Here is a 17,532-nt window from a genome sequence, read left to right as displayed (position 1 = left end):
AAGATGTAGGAGGATCTAATTGTCAATAAGACCATTAAAATTAAACGGAGTTAATCCCAGTTTGCCTCAGTTTGGAGGGAGGAATGAAGCTATGATGCACACAGGCAGCACAACGAAGGCCGTGTGAACAGGCACGGAGAGGAGACACTGCCACCTCTCCCTCTGAGCTGCAGCAAAGAGCAATCAAATTTCTACAGTTTGGCAGAGTACGGATCAGAGCTCCTCTGCGCCCAGCTCCTCGCCAGGCTGGAACCAGAAAGGGCCCAAGTAACATATTTAGAAAAGGAAAAGCTGCTCTCATACTACCCTTAGCCATGAACCCAGCACCAAGAATCGATTAAGATGCCTCCTGTGAAGGATTTCAAGCCCAGATTAGTACAACCAGCAGCTTCGAGCCCACCAGACCGGCTATAGCTGCGCAAATTGAATCTGAACTCCAAACCGCCTGCCTCCTGCTAGCCAGAGCGGTCCACGTTTCCGCATTGCCCTTCTCAAAAAAAAATCTTTACAATGCCCACTCTGCCTGCCAGGATTTTTCTGTGCCTGTTATTTTATGAGCCTATGAGATCTCTCTCTCCCTCTTACCGAGTGACAATTTTATGTGCGTGTATGTTATCGTTTTGCCAGGCAGCTGGCAGGTCCCTAACTCCTCACCTACCTTGTGCAAGGGGTTGCAAAGGCAGAGTAGGCTGGCCAGGTTGGATCGTTAGCAACCCCTGACGCTGCAAAGACAGGAGGTGCTGCTGTTGCAACTGCTGCATCTGTAAGAGTTGCTGCTGAAAGGCCAACTGCTGCGTAGCCACCTGCTGTTGCTGGGGCTGGAAAAGAAAAAAAAAATAAAAATACAAATTTGTCAATACAGAGCAAAGCATTAACAGAGGATTTACTTGTCTCAACTTCAACTTCTGATCGCAGTCAACCGGTATCAAGGCAAGCTAGCCAGCCCACCTCCCCATACTAAAGACCCCAAGGCACGCTTAGGTGCTAGGGCTAGCCACAGGGCTGCAGCTGATTCCCACCTCCAGTGGTTACTTTCATCCTACCTACATCCCTCCTGCCATCCCAATTAAAAACGCACGCAGCGTTTCTTGGTCCACGCTACCACATCACCCTGGTCCTCCTGGTTGTGTTTTGCCCCAAAAGTGGCTGCATTTCAATGGTGGGTAAAGCAAACCCTGCTGGCAGCTGTTAAAGTCCTGGGCAATTCTTCGAGGCAAAGAACACGTATAACGTGAGAATCGTACCACACGATCACATCACACTTAGACGTAATGAAAACCAACCCCGCGCTGTGCTCTGTTTGCTCATGCGAGGGTTGTCTCAACTATTAAGGCAATACAACTGGCTTAATTTATGGTATTTTGTACTTACTCTCTCTTATTCATCCATCATGCCCCACAATACTTTCTGTTATGTTCAGAATTACTCTGTGCTGTATTTAAGGCTGCTACTTCTGCACTTTGAAATTTTTAATTATTCTCACTAGAAAGAAGATGGAGTTGCTTTACTCCACAGGGATGTGAACCTTGAACCTTCGAGGTGTAAAAGAACATGTTGCTTTTCTCACTACTGTACCCAGAGAAGCTTTTAACTACTCTGTTTATCACTTCTGACATAAATAAATGAGAAAAAATCAGACCTTTGAAGAAGAAAAACTTCATCTAATATTGTTAATTAGCCATGACAAACGATGAAATAACATTGTAAATCTTTCATAGAAACAGCCACTAGATTTTAATTACACACATTCATAATTTAGCAAACAACATCTTACTTGAATGTGAGTGTTTAATATGTACAGTACTCCAGGCTTCAGAGTCCTTAATTTTGTTCAGTTAAGGAAGCCTCTAGGTTTTGCTTCCATGCTCATCTTGTATTTTATTTGCTTTGTTCTTTAAAATCCATGAAAGGCTTTGCATTTTGATAAATATCTTTTTATTTATTGTACAATGACAGGAGGAAAACTTTTGTTGTGTAAAACATCAATACATCATGCCAGTGTTTAGCAGTTCCTTGTGCTAGCCAAAAAAAATTAATGTAGATTTCCTTAGTAATTATCTGAGTGATAGAAAGATAATACAGTGCAGTAGTACAATAAATAGAAGGAAATTATCTAATATCCCTAATCTGCTAGGAATCATATCAAGGTGGAGGTCTTATACACATTATGGCTAACAATTATGGAAAGAAAATTAACTCTTACAAAGCTGCATACTTTGACAAACAAACCCCAGCCAGATCCCAAGCTTTTTGTCGCCCTTCCTTGACACCAAGCCAGAGGATCGCTGGCCCCATTCCCTGCTGGTGTCAAGCAGGGAAAAAAAATCCACCAGAGTTGCAGGAGCTGCAGGACTGACGGACAGACACCAGCCAGGGGTTTGGCCCCCACCTTCTTGGGCCACCATGTCCCACCAACCTCAATACTGCAACCAACTCTATACCCACGACTGTACCGACAGTCACTCAGCCTATTTCTCTTATTTATGAAGTCAATTCATCTTATTTCCAAAGAAAATCTAGGACTTCAGGAACACAGTTAAACAAATAGGTGTTTAGATATTCTGAAACTCGGAGAGTTTTCGTTTCTTTGCAACAGCCTGCTCAGACAGATCCAGTTGTTGCAGCTGTTTGCAGCAGCACCAGATTAATGCAAGCCCCAGCAACAGTTCTATTAAGAGTTAAAGTAACATTTGCCTCCATAAATATTCATTTTCTAAATATATATACTTAATGTATGTATTTTTTATATATGTAATAAATGATGTTACATAAAAATCGTTACAGTAAGCTGTGTTTTACCTATCTGCCATCTGAGTGTAAAGTTAGTGTGGTTTTTTTTAAAAAAAAAAACAAACCACCTTTATTATAAATTGACTGATGCCCGTTTGGTTGTCTTCTCGGCTATCCTAAGAAAAGCTCTTGAACACTCTCTACTTTGAAAAGCCAGGATATAAAAGTATACAAGGCCCATTGTCCAAGAAAGAATTTAAAAGCAAGACACGTTGCCAAACTGCGCTCCCCACCCAGTTACCAAACACAGGATACAAGGCAGTTTGTTTACTTCTCACAATTGAATGCATACAAAAAAGGTCTCAGTGCAGTCCTGTTGTCAGGTCAGTAGTCAGTGTTAAAATGCTGAAATATCCTGATAAAACTTGCATTTTTGATCCCCTCCCTAAAGCTTCTGTCAAAGGTCTGTTTTCCTTTCTTAGGTTACTCCCTACTGCCTAACATAAACTGTCACAACTGCCGGAGGACAAACGGCCCTGTACGGAAAACAACCCGCTCCGGCCAGCACCCCGGCACCCAGCGGGATCCCTCCGTGGCTCTGAAGCCCCCCTCGCCTCGGGGGGACCCGATTCTGCCGCGGCAGAGCCAGCCCCGTCCACGGGCGCAGGGCTGAGATCTCGCCCCATCTCGGGGCACCGCGCGCTGCTCACCCTCTGCTACGGCGCGCAGCCCTCGAGTAAAAAACCCCCAGAAACCGTACTGGGGGTCTGTCTGTTATCCTGCTTGGGGGTCGGATCCCTTTTACCAGCGGAGCTTGGGAGATTTGTTGTGTTTTTCTTCTTTCACGGCAGTACAATAGGACAAGGCACTAACAGAATGACTTGGGGGATGCAGTACATGAATACACTTGTTCCATCTGTCAAGGTACAAACTCGGTCCTCGTTAGCACGGCAGCCGCCGGTCCCCACCACGGCACCGCTCGCCATGTGACTGACCGTCAGTTTTTAGTGCGAGAAGGAGGGGGGAAAAAAAAAAAATTAAAAAAAAAAATAAAAGACCATCGCTTGCATACTAATTTAGCAAGAATAACCTCCTTAAGGCAGGAAAAACTAGGCTGAGCAAACCTGCGGGATGAAATGCATCGTTAAAACAGGCCTCTACTGAAACCATCAGGAAAAATACTCCCCCAAAACGCTGGAAAAAGCTGAAGAGACTTGGGCCCCTTGTTCTCTTAACAGCCACCGTGTTAAAATGCTCTTCTTGAAACAGGAAGGAGTCCTTTCTTATTGTTGCTTTCGATAGTGTAATATCAGAAGTGTGACCACAGTAAATCAGTATGTTAGATATTGAAATGCCATCACATTGTCTAACTTCCCTTCTCGTCTTTTTTAACACAAAGTATTTTTTTTCTTTAAGCTCCAAGCCCTCATCTTTGTGTCTGAGATGCTCTCCTGTCTGACAACAGCAATTTAGAAGAGTTAACTTTTATCGTTCATTCTGCTGTGTAACTTTCCCCTTCAAATTTCTTTATCTGCCCTCTGAGCTCATCTGAACTTTCATGTTCTCCCAGCATGCAGGCTTGCATTCAAAACTATGTCTAATAGACCAAATAAGAGGTTAATAAGAAGTGGCAACAGAAAGAAAAAATACAATCCCTGGTAACTGATAAGAATGACAGTGGCAGCCCTTTATTGTTTGTCTTCAAATATAGAGTTAAAGATCTTTAAAAAACTAAATTTTGACGCCTTTGAAAAGAAAGAAGCACAAAATAACAACAGGGGGTTATTGCCTGCCAGCCACAGGGGAGAAGCTCCATAATTCTTATTCTCCCTTTTGAAGGCTGTTAGAAATCTGATTCAAAAAAGCAACAGCAGAAGGAGAAAGCCTCTTGAGGCTATCGCCATTTCCTGTGATCATGCATAATGCGTTTCAAAAGTGGGTTTTTACCAATTCTGTTGATCAATTGCACCTCCTTCATATTCCCTCTTTTTTCTGCTGTGTTTACATCTGATGTGACTCAATGACAAGCGCTGTCTGAGACTGTGAAACAGACCTGTCATGTTGATTTATGGGCGCATCAAACCACGACTTGTCCAAACTGAAGCTCGCAGTTCATTAATTAGAGAGTTGTGACTTTGAAGTCAGCTTTCAGACTGTGGTTTTTAACATTTGGCTTAATTTATATGCTCTTGAATGTGGATCTCTAAGGAAAAAACTGAAATTCCCTTCTTGTCTTTGAACTTCTTTTGACCGCACAATAATCATTTCTTTGTCCAGAGTGATGCCTGCATCCCAGAGTCATTAACGCGCATTGAACTGCCACTGATGAGTAAGCCCTACTGAATTAGAAAAACAGCCAGCAAAACAAAGCTGAGAGCATTCTGCACAGTGATATCTCACAATTACATGCCTTCCCTCCCTGTGCCATTTCCATTTTAATTACTGTTAGTCCTTTAGATTTACATTTTAGACACTTTTTAATCTGTTCCCTTTTTATTATAGTGGCGCCCGTAAGCGCGCTATGGTTAAGGTTGTGTCAGCGTTTCCATTATAAACCCCCCTATTTTGAGGGGTTTATAACTCAGCTGGAAAAATTCGCTCTGGGTTGAAACTTGGCACAGGTGGCACGATTTGCCAAAATTTCAAGGGGGGTGTGTGTGTGTGTGCAGAAATCGGTGCGTGCTTCGAGCAGCACCACTTGTGAAGTGACGCACAAGTGCTGCCGCTATGGCAGGACATCACGCAGCGTCTCGTGCCAAGAGGCAGCTTTCTAGGATCTACCTAAACCAGCACTGATGTCAGATTAAACGTCAAAGTCTCAAACTCCTCGTGACTAGAGAGGTGAACTCGGCACCTTAAAAAAACGTAACTGCAGCAGAATTAAATTTAAGCCCACCAACATCAACAAAGTTTAGGACGTGACAGGTATTTTGCAAGGGAAGTGTATTTAAAGGGCAGGCAGAAGCTACCCTGGCCTGGCCCATTCCTGCCACGGACCGCGGTGGCATCGGAGCGGGGTCTCCCGCTGCCAGGGCTCGAACGGGCAGCGTTCCCACGCTCCCTCTGCCTCTCAGACCTTGCTCCTCCGCGTCACCACCGATGCTGCTCCAGCGCGGTCCCTCCTGCTAAGCCCGTGCTGCGAGGAATGCGCAACCGGAACCTCTCCAGTTGGAAACGGCAAGCCCAAACTCAACGTCTCTTGGCGTTTTGCCCTGTTTAGAGGGGACAGGGCCGTATCTGGGCCTGCTGCCTTGCCCCCTCCCCTTTCCAACATAACTAACTTCCAAAAGCGCTCTCCCAAGATACAAGTCTAGATGCTTGCTCCAGTACTCATACCGAACATCAAGGCATGGTCCCCTGCTATAAAATATGTGGCAGCAAGCAAATGGAAAGCACAGGAAAATACAGGCGAAAACAGGACAATAACTCTAAATCTGAAAGCTGAGACCCGATAGAGTCAGTTCAGTTGTGCAATCATTTATAAGATGAATGACAGTTTAATAGCCACTAGACAGTCCCCGGGGATCTGTGGTTTGAAAGTAAAATGGGTATTGTCTGTACCTCTTTAGGCTGTTTTCCAGCATGTTGTTGCTGTAAAAGTTGAAGCTGCAACTGTTCCTGTTGTTTCTTATAAAACTCTTGAAGCTGCTGCTACAAAGAAAAGGAAAGATGGTAAGTAACAAAGTGGAGAGCCAATTCAGTGTCCCTTTTGGTGTAACACACAAACTGTGATTTGAAAAATAGCATCCTTTTATCTGTAATGGTCTGACCTTTAGTTTGAAACTCAACAATAAATTCAGTGCACACTGACTATTCTTGGCATTATCGTTTGAAAAGTAATCTCCAAAATGAACTGATGAAAAACATACCATTTTCTACACAAACTAATTAAAATAAGGCAAGGAATGACCTTTGATTGTAACAACAAAGCCAAAATGCCCTTGCTGAGAGAGCCTGGCGAATCTCTGTTGTGAAACACACATGCTTTCTAAATGATAGGGTTTGACTGTATTAAGTGTTGTTCAGTACATGCATAGACATCCTGGGAAATACTCTCCTCCTCCCCGCTCCCCAGATGTGCTCCGCTCAGGCAGCGCTCCGGCACGGGCAGGAGGGAGCGTGGCAGCCAGGAGGGAGCACGTAAGGTCGGGCTGGGGTGGATGCTGACGCCCGCCCGGGATTCGCGAGCCCCCGCTGTGCCGTACCCTACGATAACGGGACCTCGGGGCTCGTCGGTGGCCAGCTTTCAGCTGAAAAAGGACCGCGGGCTGTGAGAAACACTGACACACCGCACGGCATACGTTGGCTGAAATCAAAGAGATTAAGGCTTGCGAACCTCTTCACTTTTATTGCCATCGTTGCCATAGTCCTTGACGGTTCCAGATGGACACAATAAGGTCTAAAACGGGAAGCGTCACCCCACTACCTTGTTTATTCCCATTAGTCAGGGCACGCCATGCTTTCTGGGGGACGCGGGCAAAAGCAACAGGGACATCTGCTGAAGTCCTGACACTTAAATATGCATCTGTATTATTTAGCTGATCTTGGATACGCTCCTAGCACTACTCCCTGGATTTGTTTCCAGTAGCTATTTCTAGAATTAAAAACAAAAGAGCAGTCAGTTCATCTCGGAGCACGGCCGCTCCGAGGTTCGGACCCGAGATGCGGGCAGCTTCTTTCCCCGGGAACGTTTTGGGAGGCGAAGCCCTCCGCTCTCTATAGGGGCCACCTGAGCAGCTGTTAAGGAAACAATTACCTGTTGAAGCATGAGTGCCTGCTGCTGTTGGAGCAGGACTTGGAGTTGCTGGGGAGTTAGCACTTGTTGCTGGAGGATCTGCTGCATTTGCTGGGGAGTGATCACTTGAGGTGTCATCATAGCCACCGACACTGGAACCTGAAGGGCGAGAGAAGAGCAAAGAGGGGGTCAGAGCGCATCGCCGCGGCTCCGACGTGCTGCCCGCCATCCCCGCGCCTGGCGTCAAGGGTGCTGAAGGCGAGAGAGTCCTTGCGGCCCACCGCGGCAGGCACAGAGGTACCGACCACGTTTTCCCGGCAGCTAAATTCCCCTTTTGCGAAACGCTCTTGCGATGAGAATTCTTTAAAGCAAGCAGTATGGTAAACCCTGTTAAGATTTATTTATTTTTACAAGAAAACGTCAATTGGGTCCTTTCCCTCCCAGAAAGCCCTTGCCTTCTGTAGAGAAATCCAACAGCCGAGTATCCCGCGCTGATGGGATCTAGACCCTATTACGACAGGTTTTTAAGAAAATTGAAGGAAGGCTCAGTGATGTGAATAACAGCACTAGACTCCTATGCAATTTTAACAGAAAGGCCCTACCACGATGTCTTTACCATTCCATATTCACCCAGCATACAGATGTCTTCAATTCTTTCGTATTATGTGAGATACCATTAAAAGCCGCTTTCCATGACATTTCAGTGACAAACAGCTACAGTGATGAACTTGATAGCATTTCATATTTGCAACTGTTAACACGTTTCTGCACGGGCATCTTTGCAAGGAACCTGTACACTGTATCTGAAAGGATGATGTCTTGTTCAGATAAAACACTGACATTAAAATGACAGGCTGTCTTGGCCAAGGTTACACAAATTGTATTCAAGCGGATACCTAATGACAATGCTATGAATTCTGCAAGCTTTCTAGAATGTAATTTAGCTATTCAAAATAATCACTGCACTTGTGTTTAATTTGCAGACTACATGAGAACCATTTTGTCAGTCCTAGTAATGCAAGAAGACTATTTCCCTAGAAACCCACCCCTCTATCCTCCACCCCAAAAAAGGAAAAGAAAAGGAGAAAAAAAAACCACAATAGAGGAAAAGACAAAACCCATATGAGTTTTAACAGTAATATTTGAGCACCTTACTTTTCTATAGTTTCAAATCAAATACATGACAGCACAAAACTAAAAGCAGTAAAGGATATACTTTGCTAAAAAGGATCTCCTGTCATCTCATGTATTACAATAAAAGGTAATAATATGTTTAGCACTTTTTCTGTGCACCACTTTTTAAAAAAAATCAGCAGACAATAGCTGATCAGAAGATAAAGGATTTTAAAAAAAAAAATCTTCCAGTGTAGTAGTAAGCAAGAGAGAAATGCAGTATTAATTTTATGTAACATAATGTCTTAATATGCAGTTTATCTTGACTTTTTCACATGATTTGTCCTGTCATTTGCATAGCAAGCTCTCATTCCTAATTTCACAGTCATTATGCACTGATGTCCTGATTTCTCAGCATCACTAATTTTGATGAACTAAAAATGGTTCCTGAAGGTCAGACGCATGTACACCGCACATCTCCCCGTGTTGTTGTGTACATGTTGTGTGCCAGGGCCAGACGCTGCCTTGAAAACATTCGTCTGAGCAAAGTCTCGCAAAGGCTCGCACGCCTCTGACATCCCACCAACGCAAACACGGCGAGGTCCCGCGCGCATTCCCCGTGGCGCGGCGCGTTCCCACCCATCTACCGTGGTCCAGGCCGGCGTGAACGCGGGCGAACGGACATTTAATTACGGGTCAAACGCCAGTCCCGCCAAAGCCAGCGGCCGCTCTGCCGTGGCCGGCGTCGCTTGCCCGCGCCTACGGGAAAGCCACCGGCCGGCCGGCGTGCCACGGCATGGCCTCTCCACGCGGGACCAGCTCCGAGGACACCGAGTCATCAGGATGGGTAATCCCATGAATTCAGAATATCTTAATCCGTAGTCCTTCAAAAACTTTTCTGGGAGTAGAAAATTATTTAATTAAATACTGCCGTCACTATCTTCGCCCCGAAGCGTGACTCACCTTCATTATTCTCATCCCCAGAGAAGTTTACTTTACCCTCGGGTTTGTACTACCTTTCATTGAAGTTGGACAGAGCGAGCAGAAGAGGAAGCATGTTTAAGTATGTTTTCTGTGCCCTTCTTGGAAGATAGACAACACAAATACTCTTCAGTCAGATTTATGACGACAAGCAGGGATACAGACAGGAATAGGGTGGGGTGCTGTAAACCCTACACATCGGTGATTAATATGAAGGGCCGCATTCTGCCGTCAGCTATGCAGAGACAACTCCCATTCACTTCCATGGCTTTTTTGCATGTTTATCTTGGGATAAATCTCAGGATTTGGCCCTACCTTTGAAAACTGGCCACGTACCTTCCGGTGGAGAATCTCCCAGCTGCACGCTCTTTGCTAGAACAGAAGCTCTTAACCAGCAAGGAAAAAGAGAATTATATATATATTATATATATATATGGCATACCTAGGAGTACAAGTTTGCATTGATCCGTTCGACTTCATTTTACCATCTGAAACCACATTTTCACACCACATCTGCGCCCCTAAAGAAGGTCCTGCCTTCCATATATAAACACGGCTAACAGCCACATTTAGTCAAAGTTTGCGCTTCAGCTTATCACGAAAGCACCTCATGGAAACCTTTTACAAACAAATTCAACTAAAGCAGAAACTACCGTGTTAAAAACGACACGCGCGCCCCAGACAGGCGTGGGCGCATGTACAGTTTGAGGACTTGAAATAGTTAAGAATGATGGCCTATATATCCACTCTCTTAACTCCCAACGTCCAACTTTTTCATGTAGCTAGTCCCTGGTAATACTAGGAATCAAAGGGCATGCAGCACCAGCAATAGGCTATTATAGCCCACACTTTATTACCCATTACTACCGAGGTCATTAGCGGTAAGAGTGATTGTACCGGTCTTAACCTATTGATCATTGTAACTACTATCATTTAATCCCGTGTTGAATGTCTGGAAAGCTGCTAAAGGCACACAAGAGAGAGTGCTTTAGCGATGAGAAATATAGCCAAAGCTTGGAAATTACACTTTGATTCATAAAATCTAGCCAGTGGTTTAAATCAATAGTATTTAAAACAGTCATGTAAGTTCTTAACTACAGCTCTCTAATATTTATGGGTCCCTTTTTGAGTGTATTCAGTCAAAACTAAACTTTATTTTAGATACTGTGCAATATACTTTACATTACGTTAGATAAAAAATATTTATTTCTGATATTTTGTCCGATAGTAAATGAAACCTAAACTGAAGGCTATAAATTAATTTTAGATTTCTATCTCTCAGATGTCAACTTAAATGTGTTGCCAAAAAAAATTACAAACCAACTTTAAAAATGGCTTAACTGTTTAAGTACATGAAAATGAGCGTGTTTTATGAGTTAACAATGAATCACAGAAGGCAGTTTATGAAGAACTAAAATAATTCTGTCTTACTGCCTTCAGGGAGTTGAAGTTCAAATTAAACTACTGGCAGATATATTTAAAGAATGCTAAGTTAGCGTGCAGAGCATCTTTTTTTAAGTTGTTTATTCCTATTTTCCACATGAAACACGATTGTTGTTATTGATATGATTAATGAACCACTTTTGGTATTGTTGACTGATAACAATAGGGTGTGGTAGATACCCAGCTGCATGTAAGCCTGGCAGCGAAGGTAAAAATACAGCTGCAATTTGGCTTTCGGAGCTGTACTAGTATAGACCTGCTGACATGCTAATACCATCAACGGCAAAAAATGTCTTTAATACTCACAATTGTTTTCAGACACTATTTCTCCCAGGGTTTTGCCCGCTGTTCTTCTGCATCCCCCAAAGCCCTCCCGGCCCCCGCGGTCCCCTCCGCTACCCCCAGTTTCAAGCTCCGCAAACACACCGTGTTTTGGTCAGACTGACCAAGGGAAAAGTTGCACAAACTTGGGCCAAGTTCACCTTTCACTTCACAACCGAGTTACAGCAGGGATGCATTTGTCACTCCTCCATACAACCCAGACAAGGGTCACGGGGATGAAAATGATTTAGTCCTATTTAATCATCTCCATTCCCCCATTTTCAGTGATATTAATATAATTAAATACTAGCTAAATAATTTCAAGTAGTTTAATCTTGTATGAAGTGAAAAAAAAAAAAAAAAGAATGCCATTTTCACACAATGTGCCTTCGGTGTTGGATACGGTTGTGGTCCTGTTAACTGTTAGCAGGCATGCATGGAAGATGGGGAGGATTTCCTTAATTCATAAAGAATAACTCTGCCAGAAAATCCTCTTCTCCTGCGATGTATGTTCAAACTTGATTTCAGTAAGACCTCATACCAGGCACCCTGGATTTCCAAACAGCAATCCTTCGGTTAAAGATTTTGTGATAAAAGTTAAACGGAGCAAAACATAGCTGAACACAGAAAGAGCAAGTCGCTGAGGAACAGTTAAAAATACCAGGCTACAAATAAATATAGATACGGCTAGGCAAAACCAAACAATTAACTTGAGCTGTCTTATTAGAAAGCTATTATGTGCAATATATTTGAAATGTAAAAAAAAATCTCAGCCGAAACAACGCAAAACAGCTTTGCTCATGCCACAGGAGAAGATAAACCACTGATACACCGGCAAACAGACAAGCACGATGCCACAAGCCAGAGCAGAGCCCAGCAAAATCAGAAGTGCTGAAGGCAGGACCTGCTTCCATCCCGAGACTAAAACACTTCCAACATAGTATTTCATCCTCCAAAATAACAACAAAAAAAATGCCGCCGTTAGAATTATTCAGGCAGAAACTGCAATGCTGTTTCATTATGCAAAATGGAATCTCTTCTAGACTTAGTTATTTTGCCATAATACAGTACAACACATTAAGACAGGTAATGTTTATTATATTAATGTAAAATCAGCTAAGTAGTCTGTCATTAGCATAACTGTTCTCTCCGTAACAATACAACTCTCTATTAAAAGAGGGGGGGGGGGGACCCTCTTTAAAATTAAATTAGCATTTTATTATTATAATTTTGTTTATTATATTTTATCAGGAGGGAAAATCTCCCTTTGACCCACGGAAGGCAGTACGATGGGCTATGCTGACATTCCCCGGCATGTCAGGATGTCTGCTGTCTTCAGTATTCTCTTCTAGCTAAGGAAAAACGGGAATATTTTTGTATTTGTTTACAGAATGAAACATCTGATCTTATCTACCACTTCTCATGCATACCAGGTTTCTCACTAAGTGCCAGGATAATTGTTTCTGCTATAATAAATACCCATTTAATTTGCATAAAAATATAAAGTTTACATAAATTAAATCCTTTCTACATCTAACATTTGTCAAATAGAGACTAAACCTGAACACACACAACCAAATACTCATTTAATAAGCTGAGTGAGATTTCAACCTCGAGATTATCATCATCATTTTTCACATTTTAAAAAGTTACCATTTTTGTTTCCCACTCCAGCATGCAAGGAAAAATTATAACCTGCTGTACATGGTTCTGAACAGTAGTGATATTTTATAATGGCTCAGTTTAAAAAAAAAAAAAAAAATCCCTATTTTTTTTTCCAGAGTTTAGGAAAGGAAATGTTAGATCAACATATTCTGCCAAAAAAGCCTCAAATAAACCAAAAGCAATCCTGCTTAGAAACATCCAAAATACCCCTAAAGCCCTTGAAAACCCCTTGAAACCCTCTCTCTCCCAAACACCCTTAATATACTGAGAATGATCATCATGTCAGACTCCTTACATTTGTGTATTAATTCATACATACATTAAGGAGAGCTTAATTAAATAATTAAAGACCGTGATTGAACCGGCAACATTTAATATGCCTAGAATTTCATGTGAGCAAAAAGGAAGTGTTACACAGAGGGGCTTTTTTTTCCTCCCCCCCCCGTAGATTTTTAAGAAGAACTGCAACTCCCAGCAGAGATTTCTAGGGAAGGATGAACCCTCTCTCCACTCCCTGAGTATTTTCTCCTGCAAGAGTCGAACCCGTAGCTGCTTGCTCTTCAAACTTGGGGCATTTGAGAAGACACACACTGTCCTGACCAGCTGAAAAAAATTAAATGAGCTCTTGAAAAATATTCACCTGGTTAAATCATGCTGTTTATTTCCCATACAAAACAGAGCTCTGCTTAAACACTCGGTTAGGCTTTGCCACTCTGGTTGCCAGTGTAGCCTTTATAACAGTTGTAAACTTTATTTGCTTAAAATGTGCAGTTATTCACACCTACGGCAGACACCTACAGCTGAACATCACAGCTAAGCACAACGGTGCAAATTAGATTCTAATGAGAAAACATCAGTTGCTTCTTTGACAATCTTGCCATTCACTGATTTACTTCTAATGAAGACACACTCCAACCAGCAAGCACGCCGTGTTAAAGGTCAAAGCACGTTCAAAAAAATGCCTCACAAAATCAAGGCAAATGGGAAACCCGTGAAGAAACCTTCTCATAAAGTGGCGTGGCAATTAGAGTAATTGTGCAAAGAGCCGTCTTCGGTAAAAAGTAAAAGAAATTAAGCTGCCACTACTGTAACAGGTTAGATGAAAATCAAAATTTAATGTATTCTCCCTTGTGTCATCTTGTTTTGTCAAGACATCAAATAGAATTGGAAAGTACAAAATAACAAGCCCTTGAGAAATCACAGAAGCCGACCTTTTTGATGTTGTTGGTTTACCTTGTTCTCAGTTATTTGAACAATGATGTTTCAGATTTAAGGGCAAGATAAAGCTTAAAAATTAAAACTCGTTGTCAGTTTGGGGAGGAGGGGGTGTTGTCCCTCCCAAATAACAGAGCATCTTACCTAATCAATGAAGGCAAATCTGTCCGAAACTAGTGCACAGAGCAACTAGCAATTCCACTTATTTGTTCAATATTCAGTCTGGGTTTTCTAACATTCGCTCAACTTCAGTACAAACTACACATCCTCCTGCCAGCAGAGGACTGTGCTGGAAAGGTTAAAAAGGAAAAGGGGAAAGAAAAAAAAAAAAAAAAAAAAGGCTGGGGAAGAGATATTTGCCAGTGCTGCTTCTCTCCCCAATCTCTACATGGCCACTTTAGATCTGCAGATGAGTGCATGATGTATTTTTTTCCCTTTCCTTGTAACTGGAAAATGAAGCTGAGCAAGTAAGCACCTTATAAAAACAAAACAGTACAGGACATTTTAACTGAACTACAGCAAAGTAGTTTCCAGTAATGCAGTTCTGCTTTCAATAAAACAAACAAACTGCTTAAAACCAGCCAAGCCTTTCACCAAACAATAACAAATTTAGCTTATAGTGTCAGGACTTTCCCACAATCTAGTTTTGCAGGTGTTGGTAAAACTACCCCTGCTACCGCTTTTCCCTAGCAAAGAGGGGAGAAAACAACACCAGTAAGTTATCTTGCTACCGGGAAACATTTTCACAAAGTAAATCCAAGCACTGTGTCCTTCCAGCTTAGGTTTGTCTACAGCAGCTCAAAAGCAACTAAGAAATACAAAGCAAGAAAGCACAAGAGCCTTGCAACTCCTTAAACTTTTGAATGCAAAAATCCTTCTCCCCTTACCTTTCCTTCAGCTGCCCAGGGAACGCAATCACAAACACAGAAAGCAAAGCATTTTACACTGAAACAGCAGTTTGTTTAGCTTCAGTATTTTAAAACCAACATGATTCTCAAGCAACATCAGTGCTCGAGCACTGCCAGGTTGAAACGCTGCGTAAGAAATTGCTCTGACTGCCCTCCATCACTTTCAATGGCTAAAAATCCCCTTTAACCTTCTCCACACAACTGTTGCAACCCTTTTCTTCCTTGCACACAACTAAAATCAACTCGACTTGCGCAGACGTCAAAGCCCACCGTCCATTAGTGCAATAATCCATCTGTGACCCATTACAACCCAGGGGCGATACGTTACGACTCCACAGTGGTGTCCGATAACTACTTACGCCCCAGAATAAATTTCAGCGTGGGGCCGAGAGTTACGCTTCTTAAATGTGTAGAGGGCTCATCCAGCTGTAGAACAACGTGAGGCACCCGCACCTTCCTATGAGCAGCGAGATCCCCAGAAAGCCAGCGCTGGGATTTCATTTCTTCGCTGTCAATCCCATTATATTTACGACTTCTCTTTAGTTCAGCTAAGTGACTGGTCAGAGCATGTCTCAGAGCATTTATTTTCTTAAAGCAAAAATAACACTGCTTGAAAAAGGGAGGGCACAACGGTACAGCACAGTAAAGTGTATGTTAAACAAGACCAAAAAAAAACCCCAACTGTAGCAAACAAAAAAAAATTTCAAAGCAGCCCTTCCTATCATAAGCTTTCTGATGATTTATGGTTTACCAACTCAGCAAGGTTACGCAACACTGCATGCCTTTAGATGCATTATTTGAGTCAGTTGAGATTTAATTAAGATCACAGCCTCCAAAATCCCTGTCAAATGAAAATTCACAGAAGACAATACACTATATATCCTCATGCAGATAGTCTCCATTCCATGCTCTGGAATAACATAAGTTAATCCTCGTTTCTATGGTGGCAGACAAAAGTTCACTAATTTTGTTTTCTTTTGACACTTGTGTTGTTTTCTGTTTTATGTCATGAGATCATTCCCTTTTGAGAAGGGGAGGGGAGCTGATATAGGGGGAGAGGAGGGAGAGCAATATGTCTGAATATGGCAGCAGATGTATTTTGACATTCTCACAGCTCTGCCGTGATGTCATCAAGTTTTCATATAATTAACCCCTGCCAGTTAAGAGCATCGTTTCATGACATCTGTCCATTGGGAAGAGGAGGAAGGAGCCGGGGACAAAACACGGAAAGTGCCTCAATCTTGCTCTCAAGCTAAAACCAAAATCAAACAAAATTAAATTAAGGCTACAAAATAGCACTTCCATCTTCGGTATCACCCGCTGGCTTTTCCCAATTCATTATCTGCCCCAGCTGCCTCCTCACCTCGGCGGTGCTCTGAAACCACACGCCACGCACGCCCAGCTCATCGCCAACGCCTTCTCCCGATGGTCCCGGTGTAGGGGAACCCATTCGCTCCACAGTCCAATCCCTCTACATGCTAAACACGAGCACGTTAAATAAAACGGTATTTCTTACAGGGGAAATTGCTAGAACTTTACCTCGTTCCAGTCTATTTCGATTTGCATTATCTTAATATCTGCTTGCTTATCTCATGGTTTAGAAATGACAGGTGCTAGCGGTCTTTTGTTTGACAGGCCACTACACAAATAACTGTCTTGCCTGAAAGGGCTAATGCACTACTAATGAACAATAAATCAACTTTGATTATAAAGTGTCAGACCAATCAGTTTGCAGTTCAGCTCTATCACAGTCTAGGCCAAGGCAGCTACTCTGTTTAGGCAGGACTTGGGTTTCATCTCTGCAGGCTTATCAATGAAATTTTTTGGAAGTAGTCACAGGAGATCACTGAAAGCCCTCTGACAGCTGATTTTCCACCAGCTCCGAGAAGAGGAGAGTGCCTGCTTTTAGAGACTTCCTAGGCTGCTACTGCAATAAATATACAATCAACAAAAGCCAATTCTTAACCAGTCAGAAGCACGCTCCGATGACACTTTCACATACAAACACGTAGTTTAGCCGTGACTTTTAAAAGAGCTAAAAGCAAACAGAATTGCTTTTTAACTTGATGCAAAGATGCGCAAGATGCCTGAAAGCTCTGCACAGTAAACATACTTAGGAGGGGCCCGATCCAGCAAATACTCCTTTAGCAGGCAGAGCGCTTACTGCTTCGGGGGGGGGGGGGGGGGGAGCGAGGGAGAGAGCCTCCTCTCCCATCACAGCTATTGCACATGCACAAGTCGTTCCAGGATCGGGCCCGGCAGCACCAGGCACGGAAATTAGCTTTGCTCCAAATGAACAAGATTTTAACATTTCAGTTTATTTATAAGAAAGGCAAACTACCCTGCGTAAGTCGCTTTTTATTAGAAATAAACTTTATCGATTTATTGTAGTCAGCAATTCAACGCTCGCTGCTAGAATAA

The 17,532-nt window shown here is 42.8% G+C and overlaps 1 protein-coding gene across 12 annotated transcripts in view; it reads right to left on the bottom strand.

Annotated features, from left to right (window-relative positions):
- The window catches only part of FOXP1 (forkhead box P1), a 389,251-nt gene that overhangs the window by 66,270 nt on the left and 305,449 nt on the right, over nt 1–17,532 (bottom strand). For 10 of the 12 annotated variants that reach the window (XM_075053034.1, XM_075053035.1, XM_075053031.1 and 7 more), the window contains 3 exons: nt 7,487–7,624; nt 6,292–6,381; nt 659–818 (listed from right to left, as the gene is read on the bottom strand). In XM_075053034.1, coding sequence (XP_074909135.1) covers nt 659–818; nt 6,292–6,381; nt 7,487–7,624 — 388 coding nt within the window. The remainder of the gene's footprint in view (nt 1–658; nt 819–6,291; nt 6,382–7,486; nt 7,625–17,532) is intronic. The other 2 variants (XM_075053040.1, XM_075053041.1) reach the window with 1 other exon arrangement.

Source organism: Buteo buteo, chromosome 21 (assembly GCF_964188355.1).
Source record: "Buteo buteo chromosome 21, bButBut1.hap1.1, whole genome shotgun sequence".
In the NCBI taxonomy this organism is placed as follows: domain Eukaryota; kingdom Metazoa; phylum Chordata; class Aves; order Accipitriformes; family Accipitridae; genus Buteo; species Buteo buteo.
The sequence above is the reverse complement of the archived record's forward strand: the minus strand, read 5'-3'. Positions and strand labels throughout refer to the sequence as shown.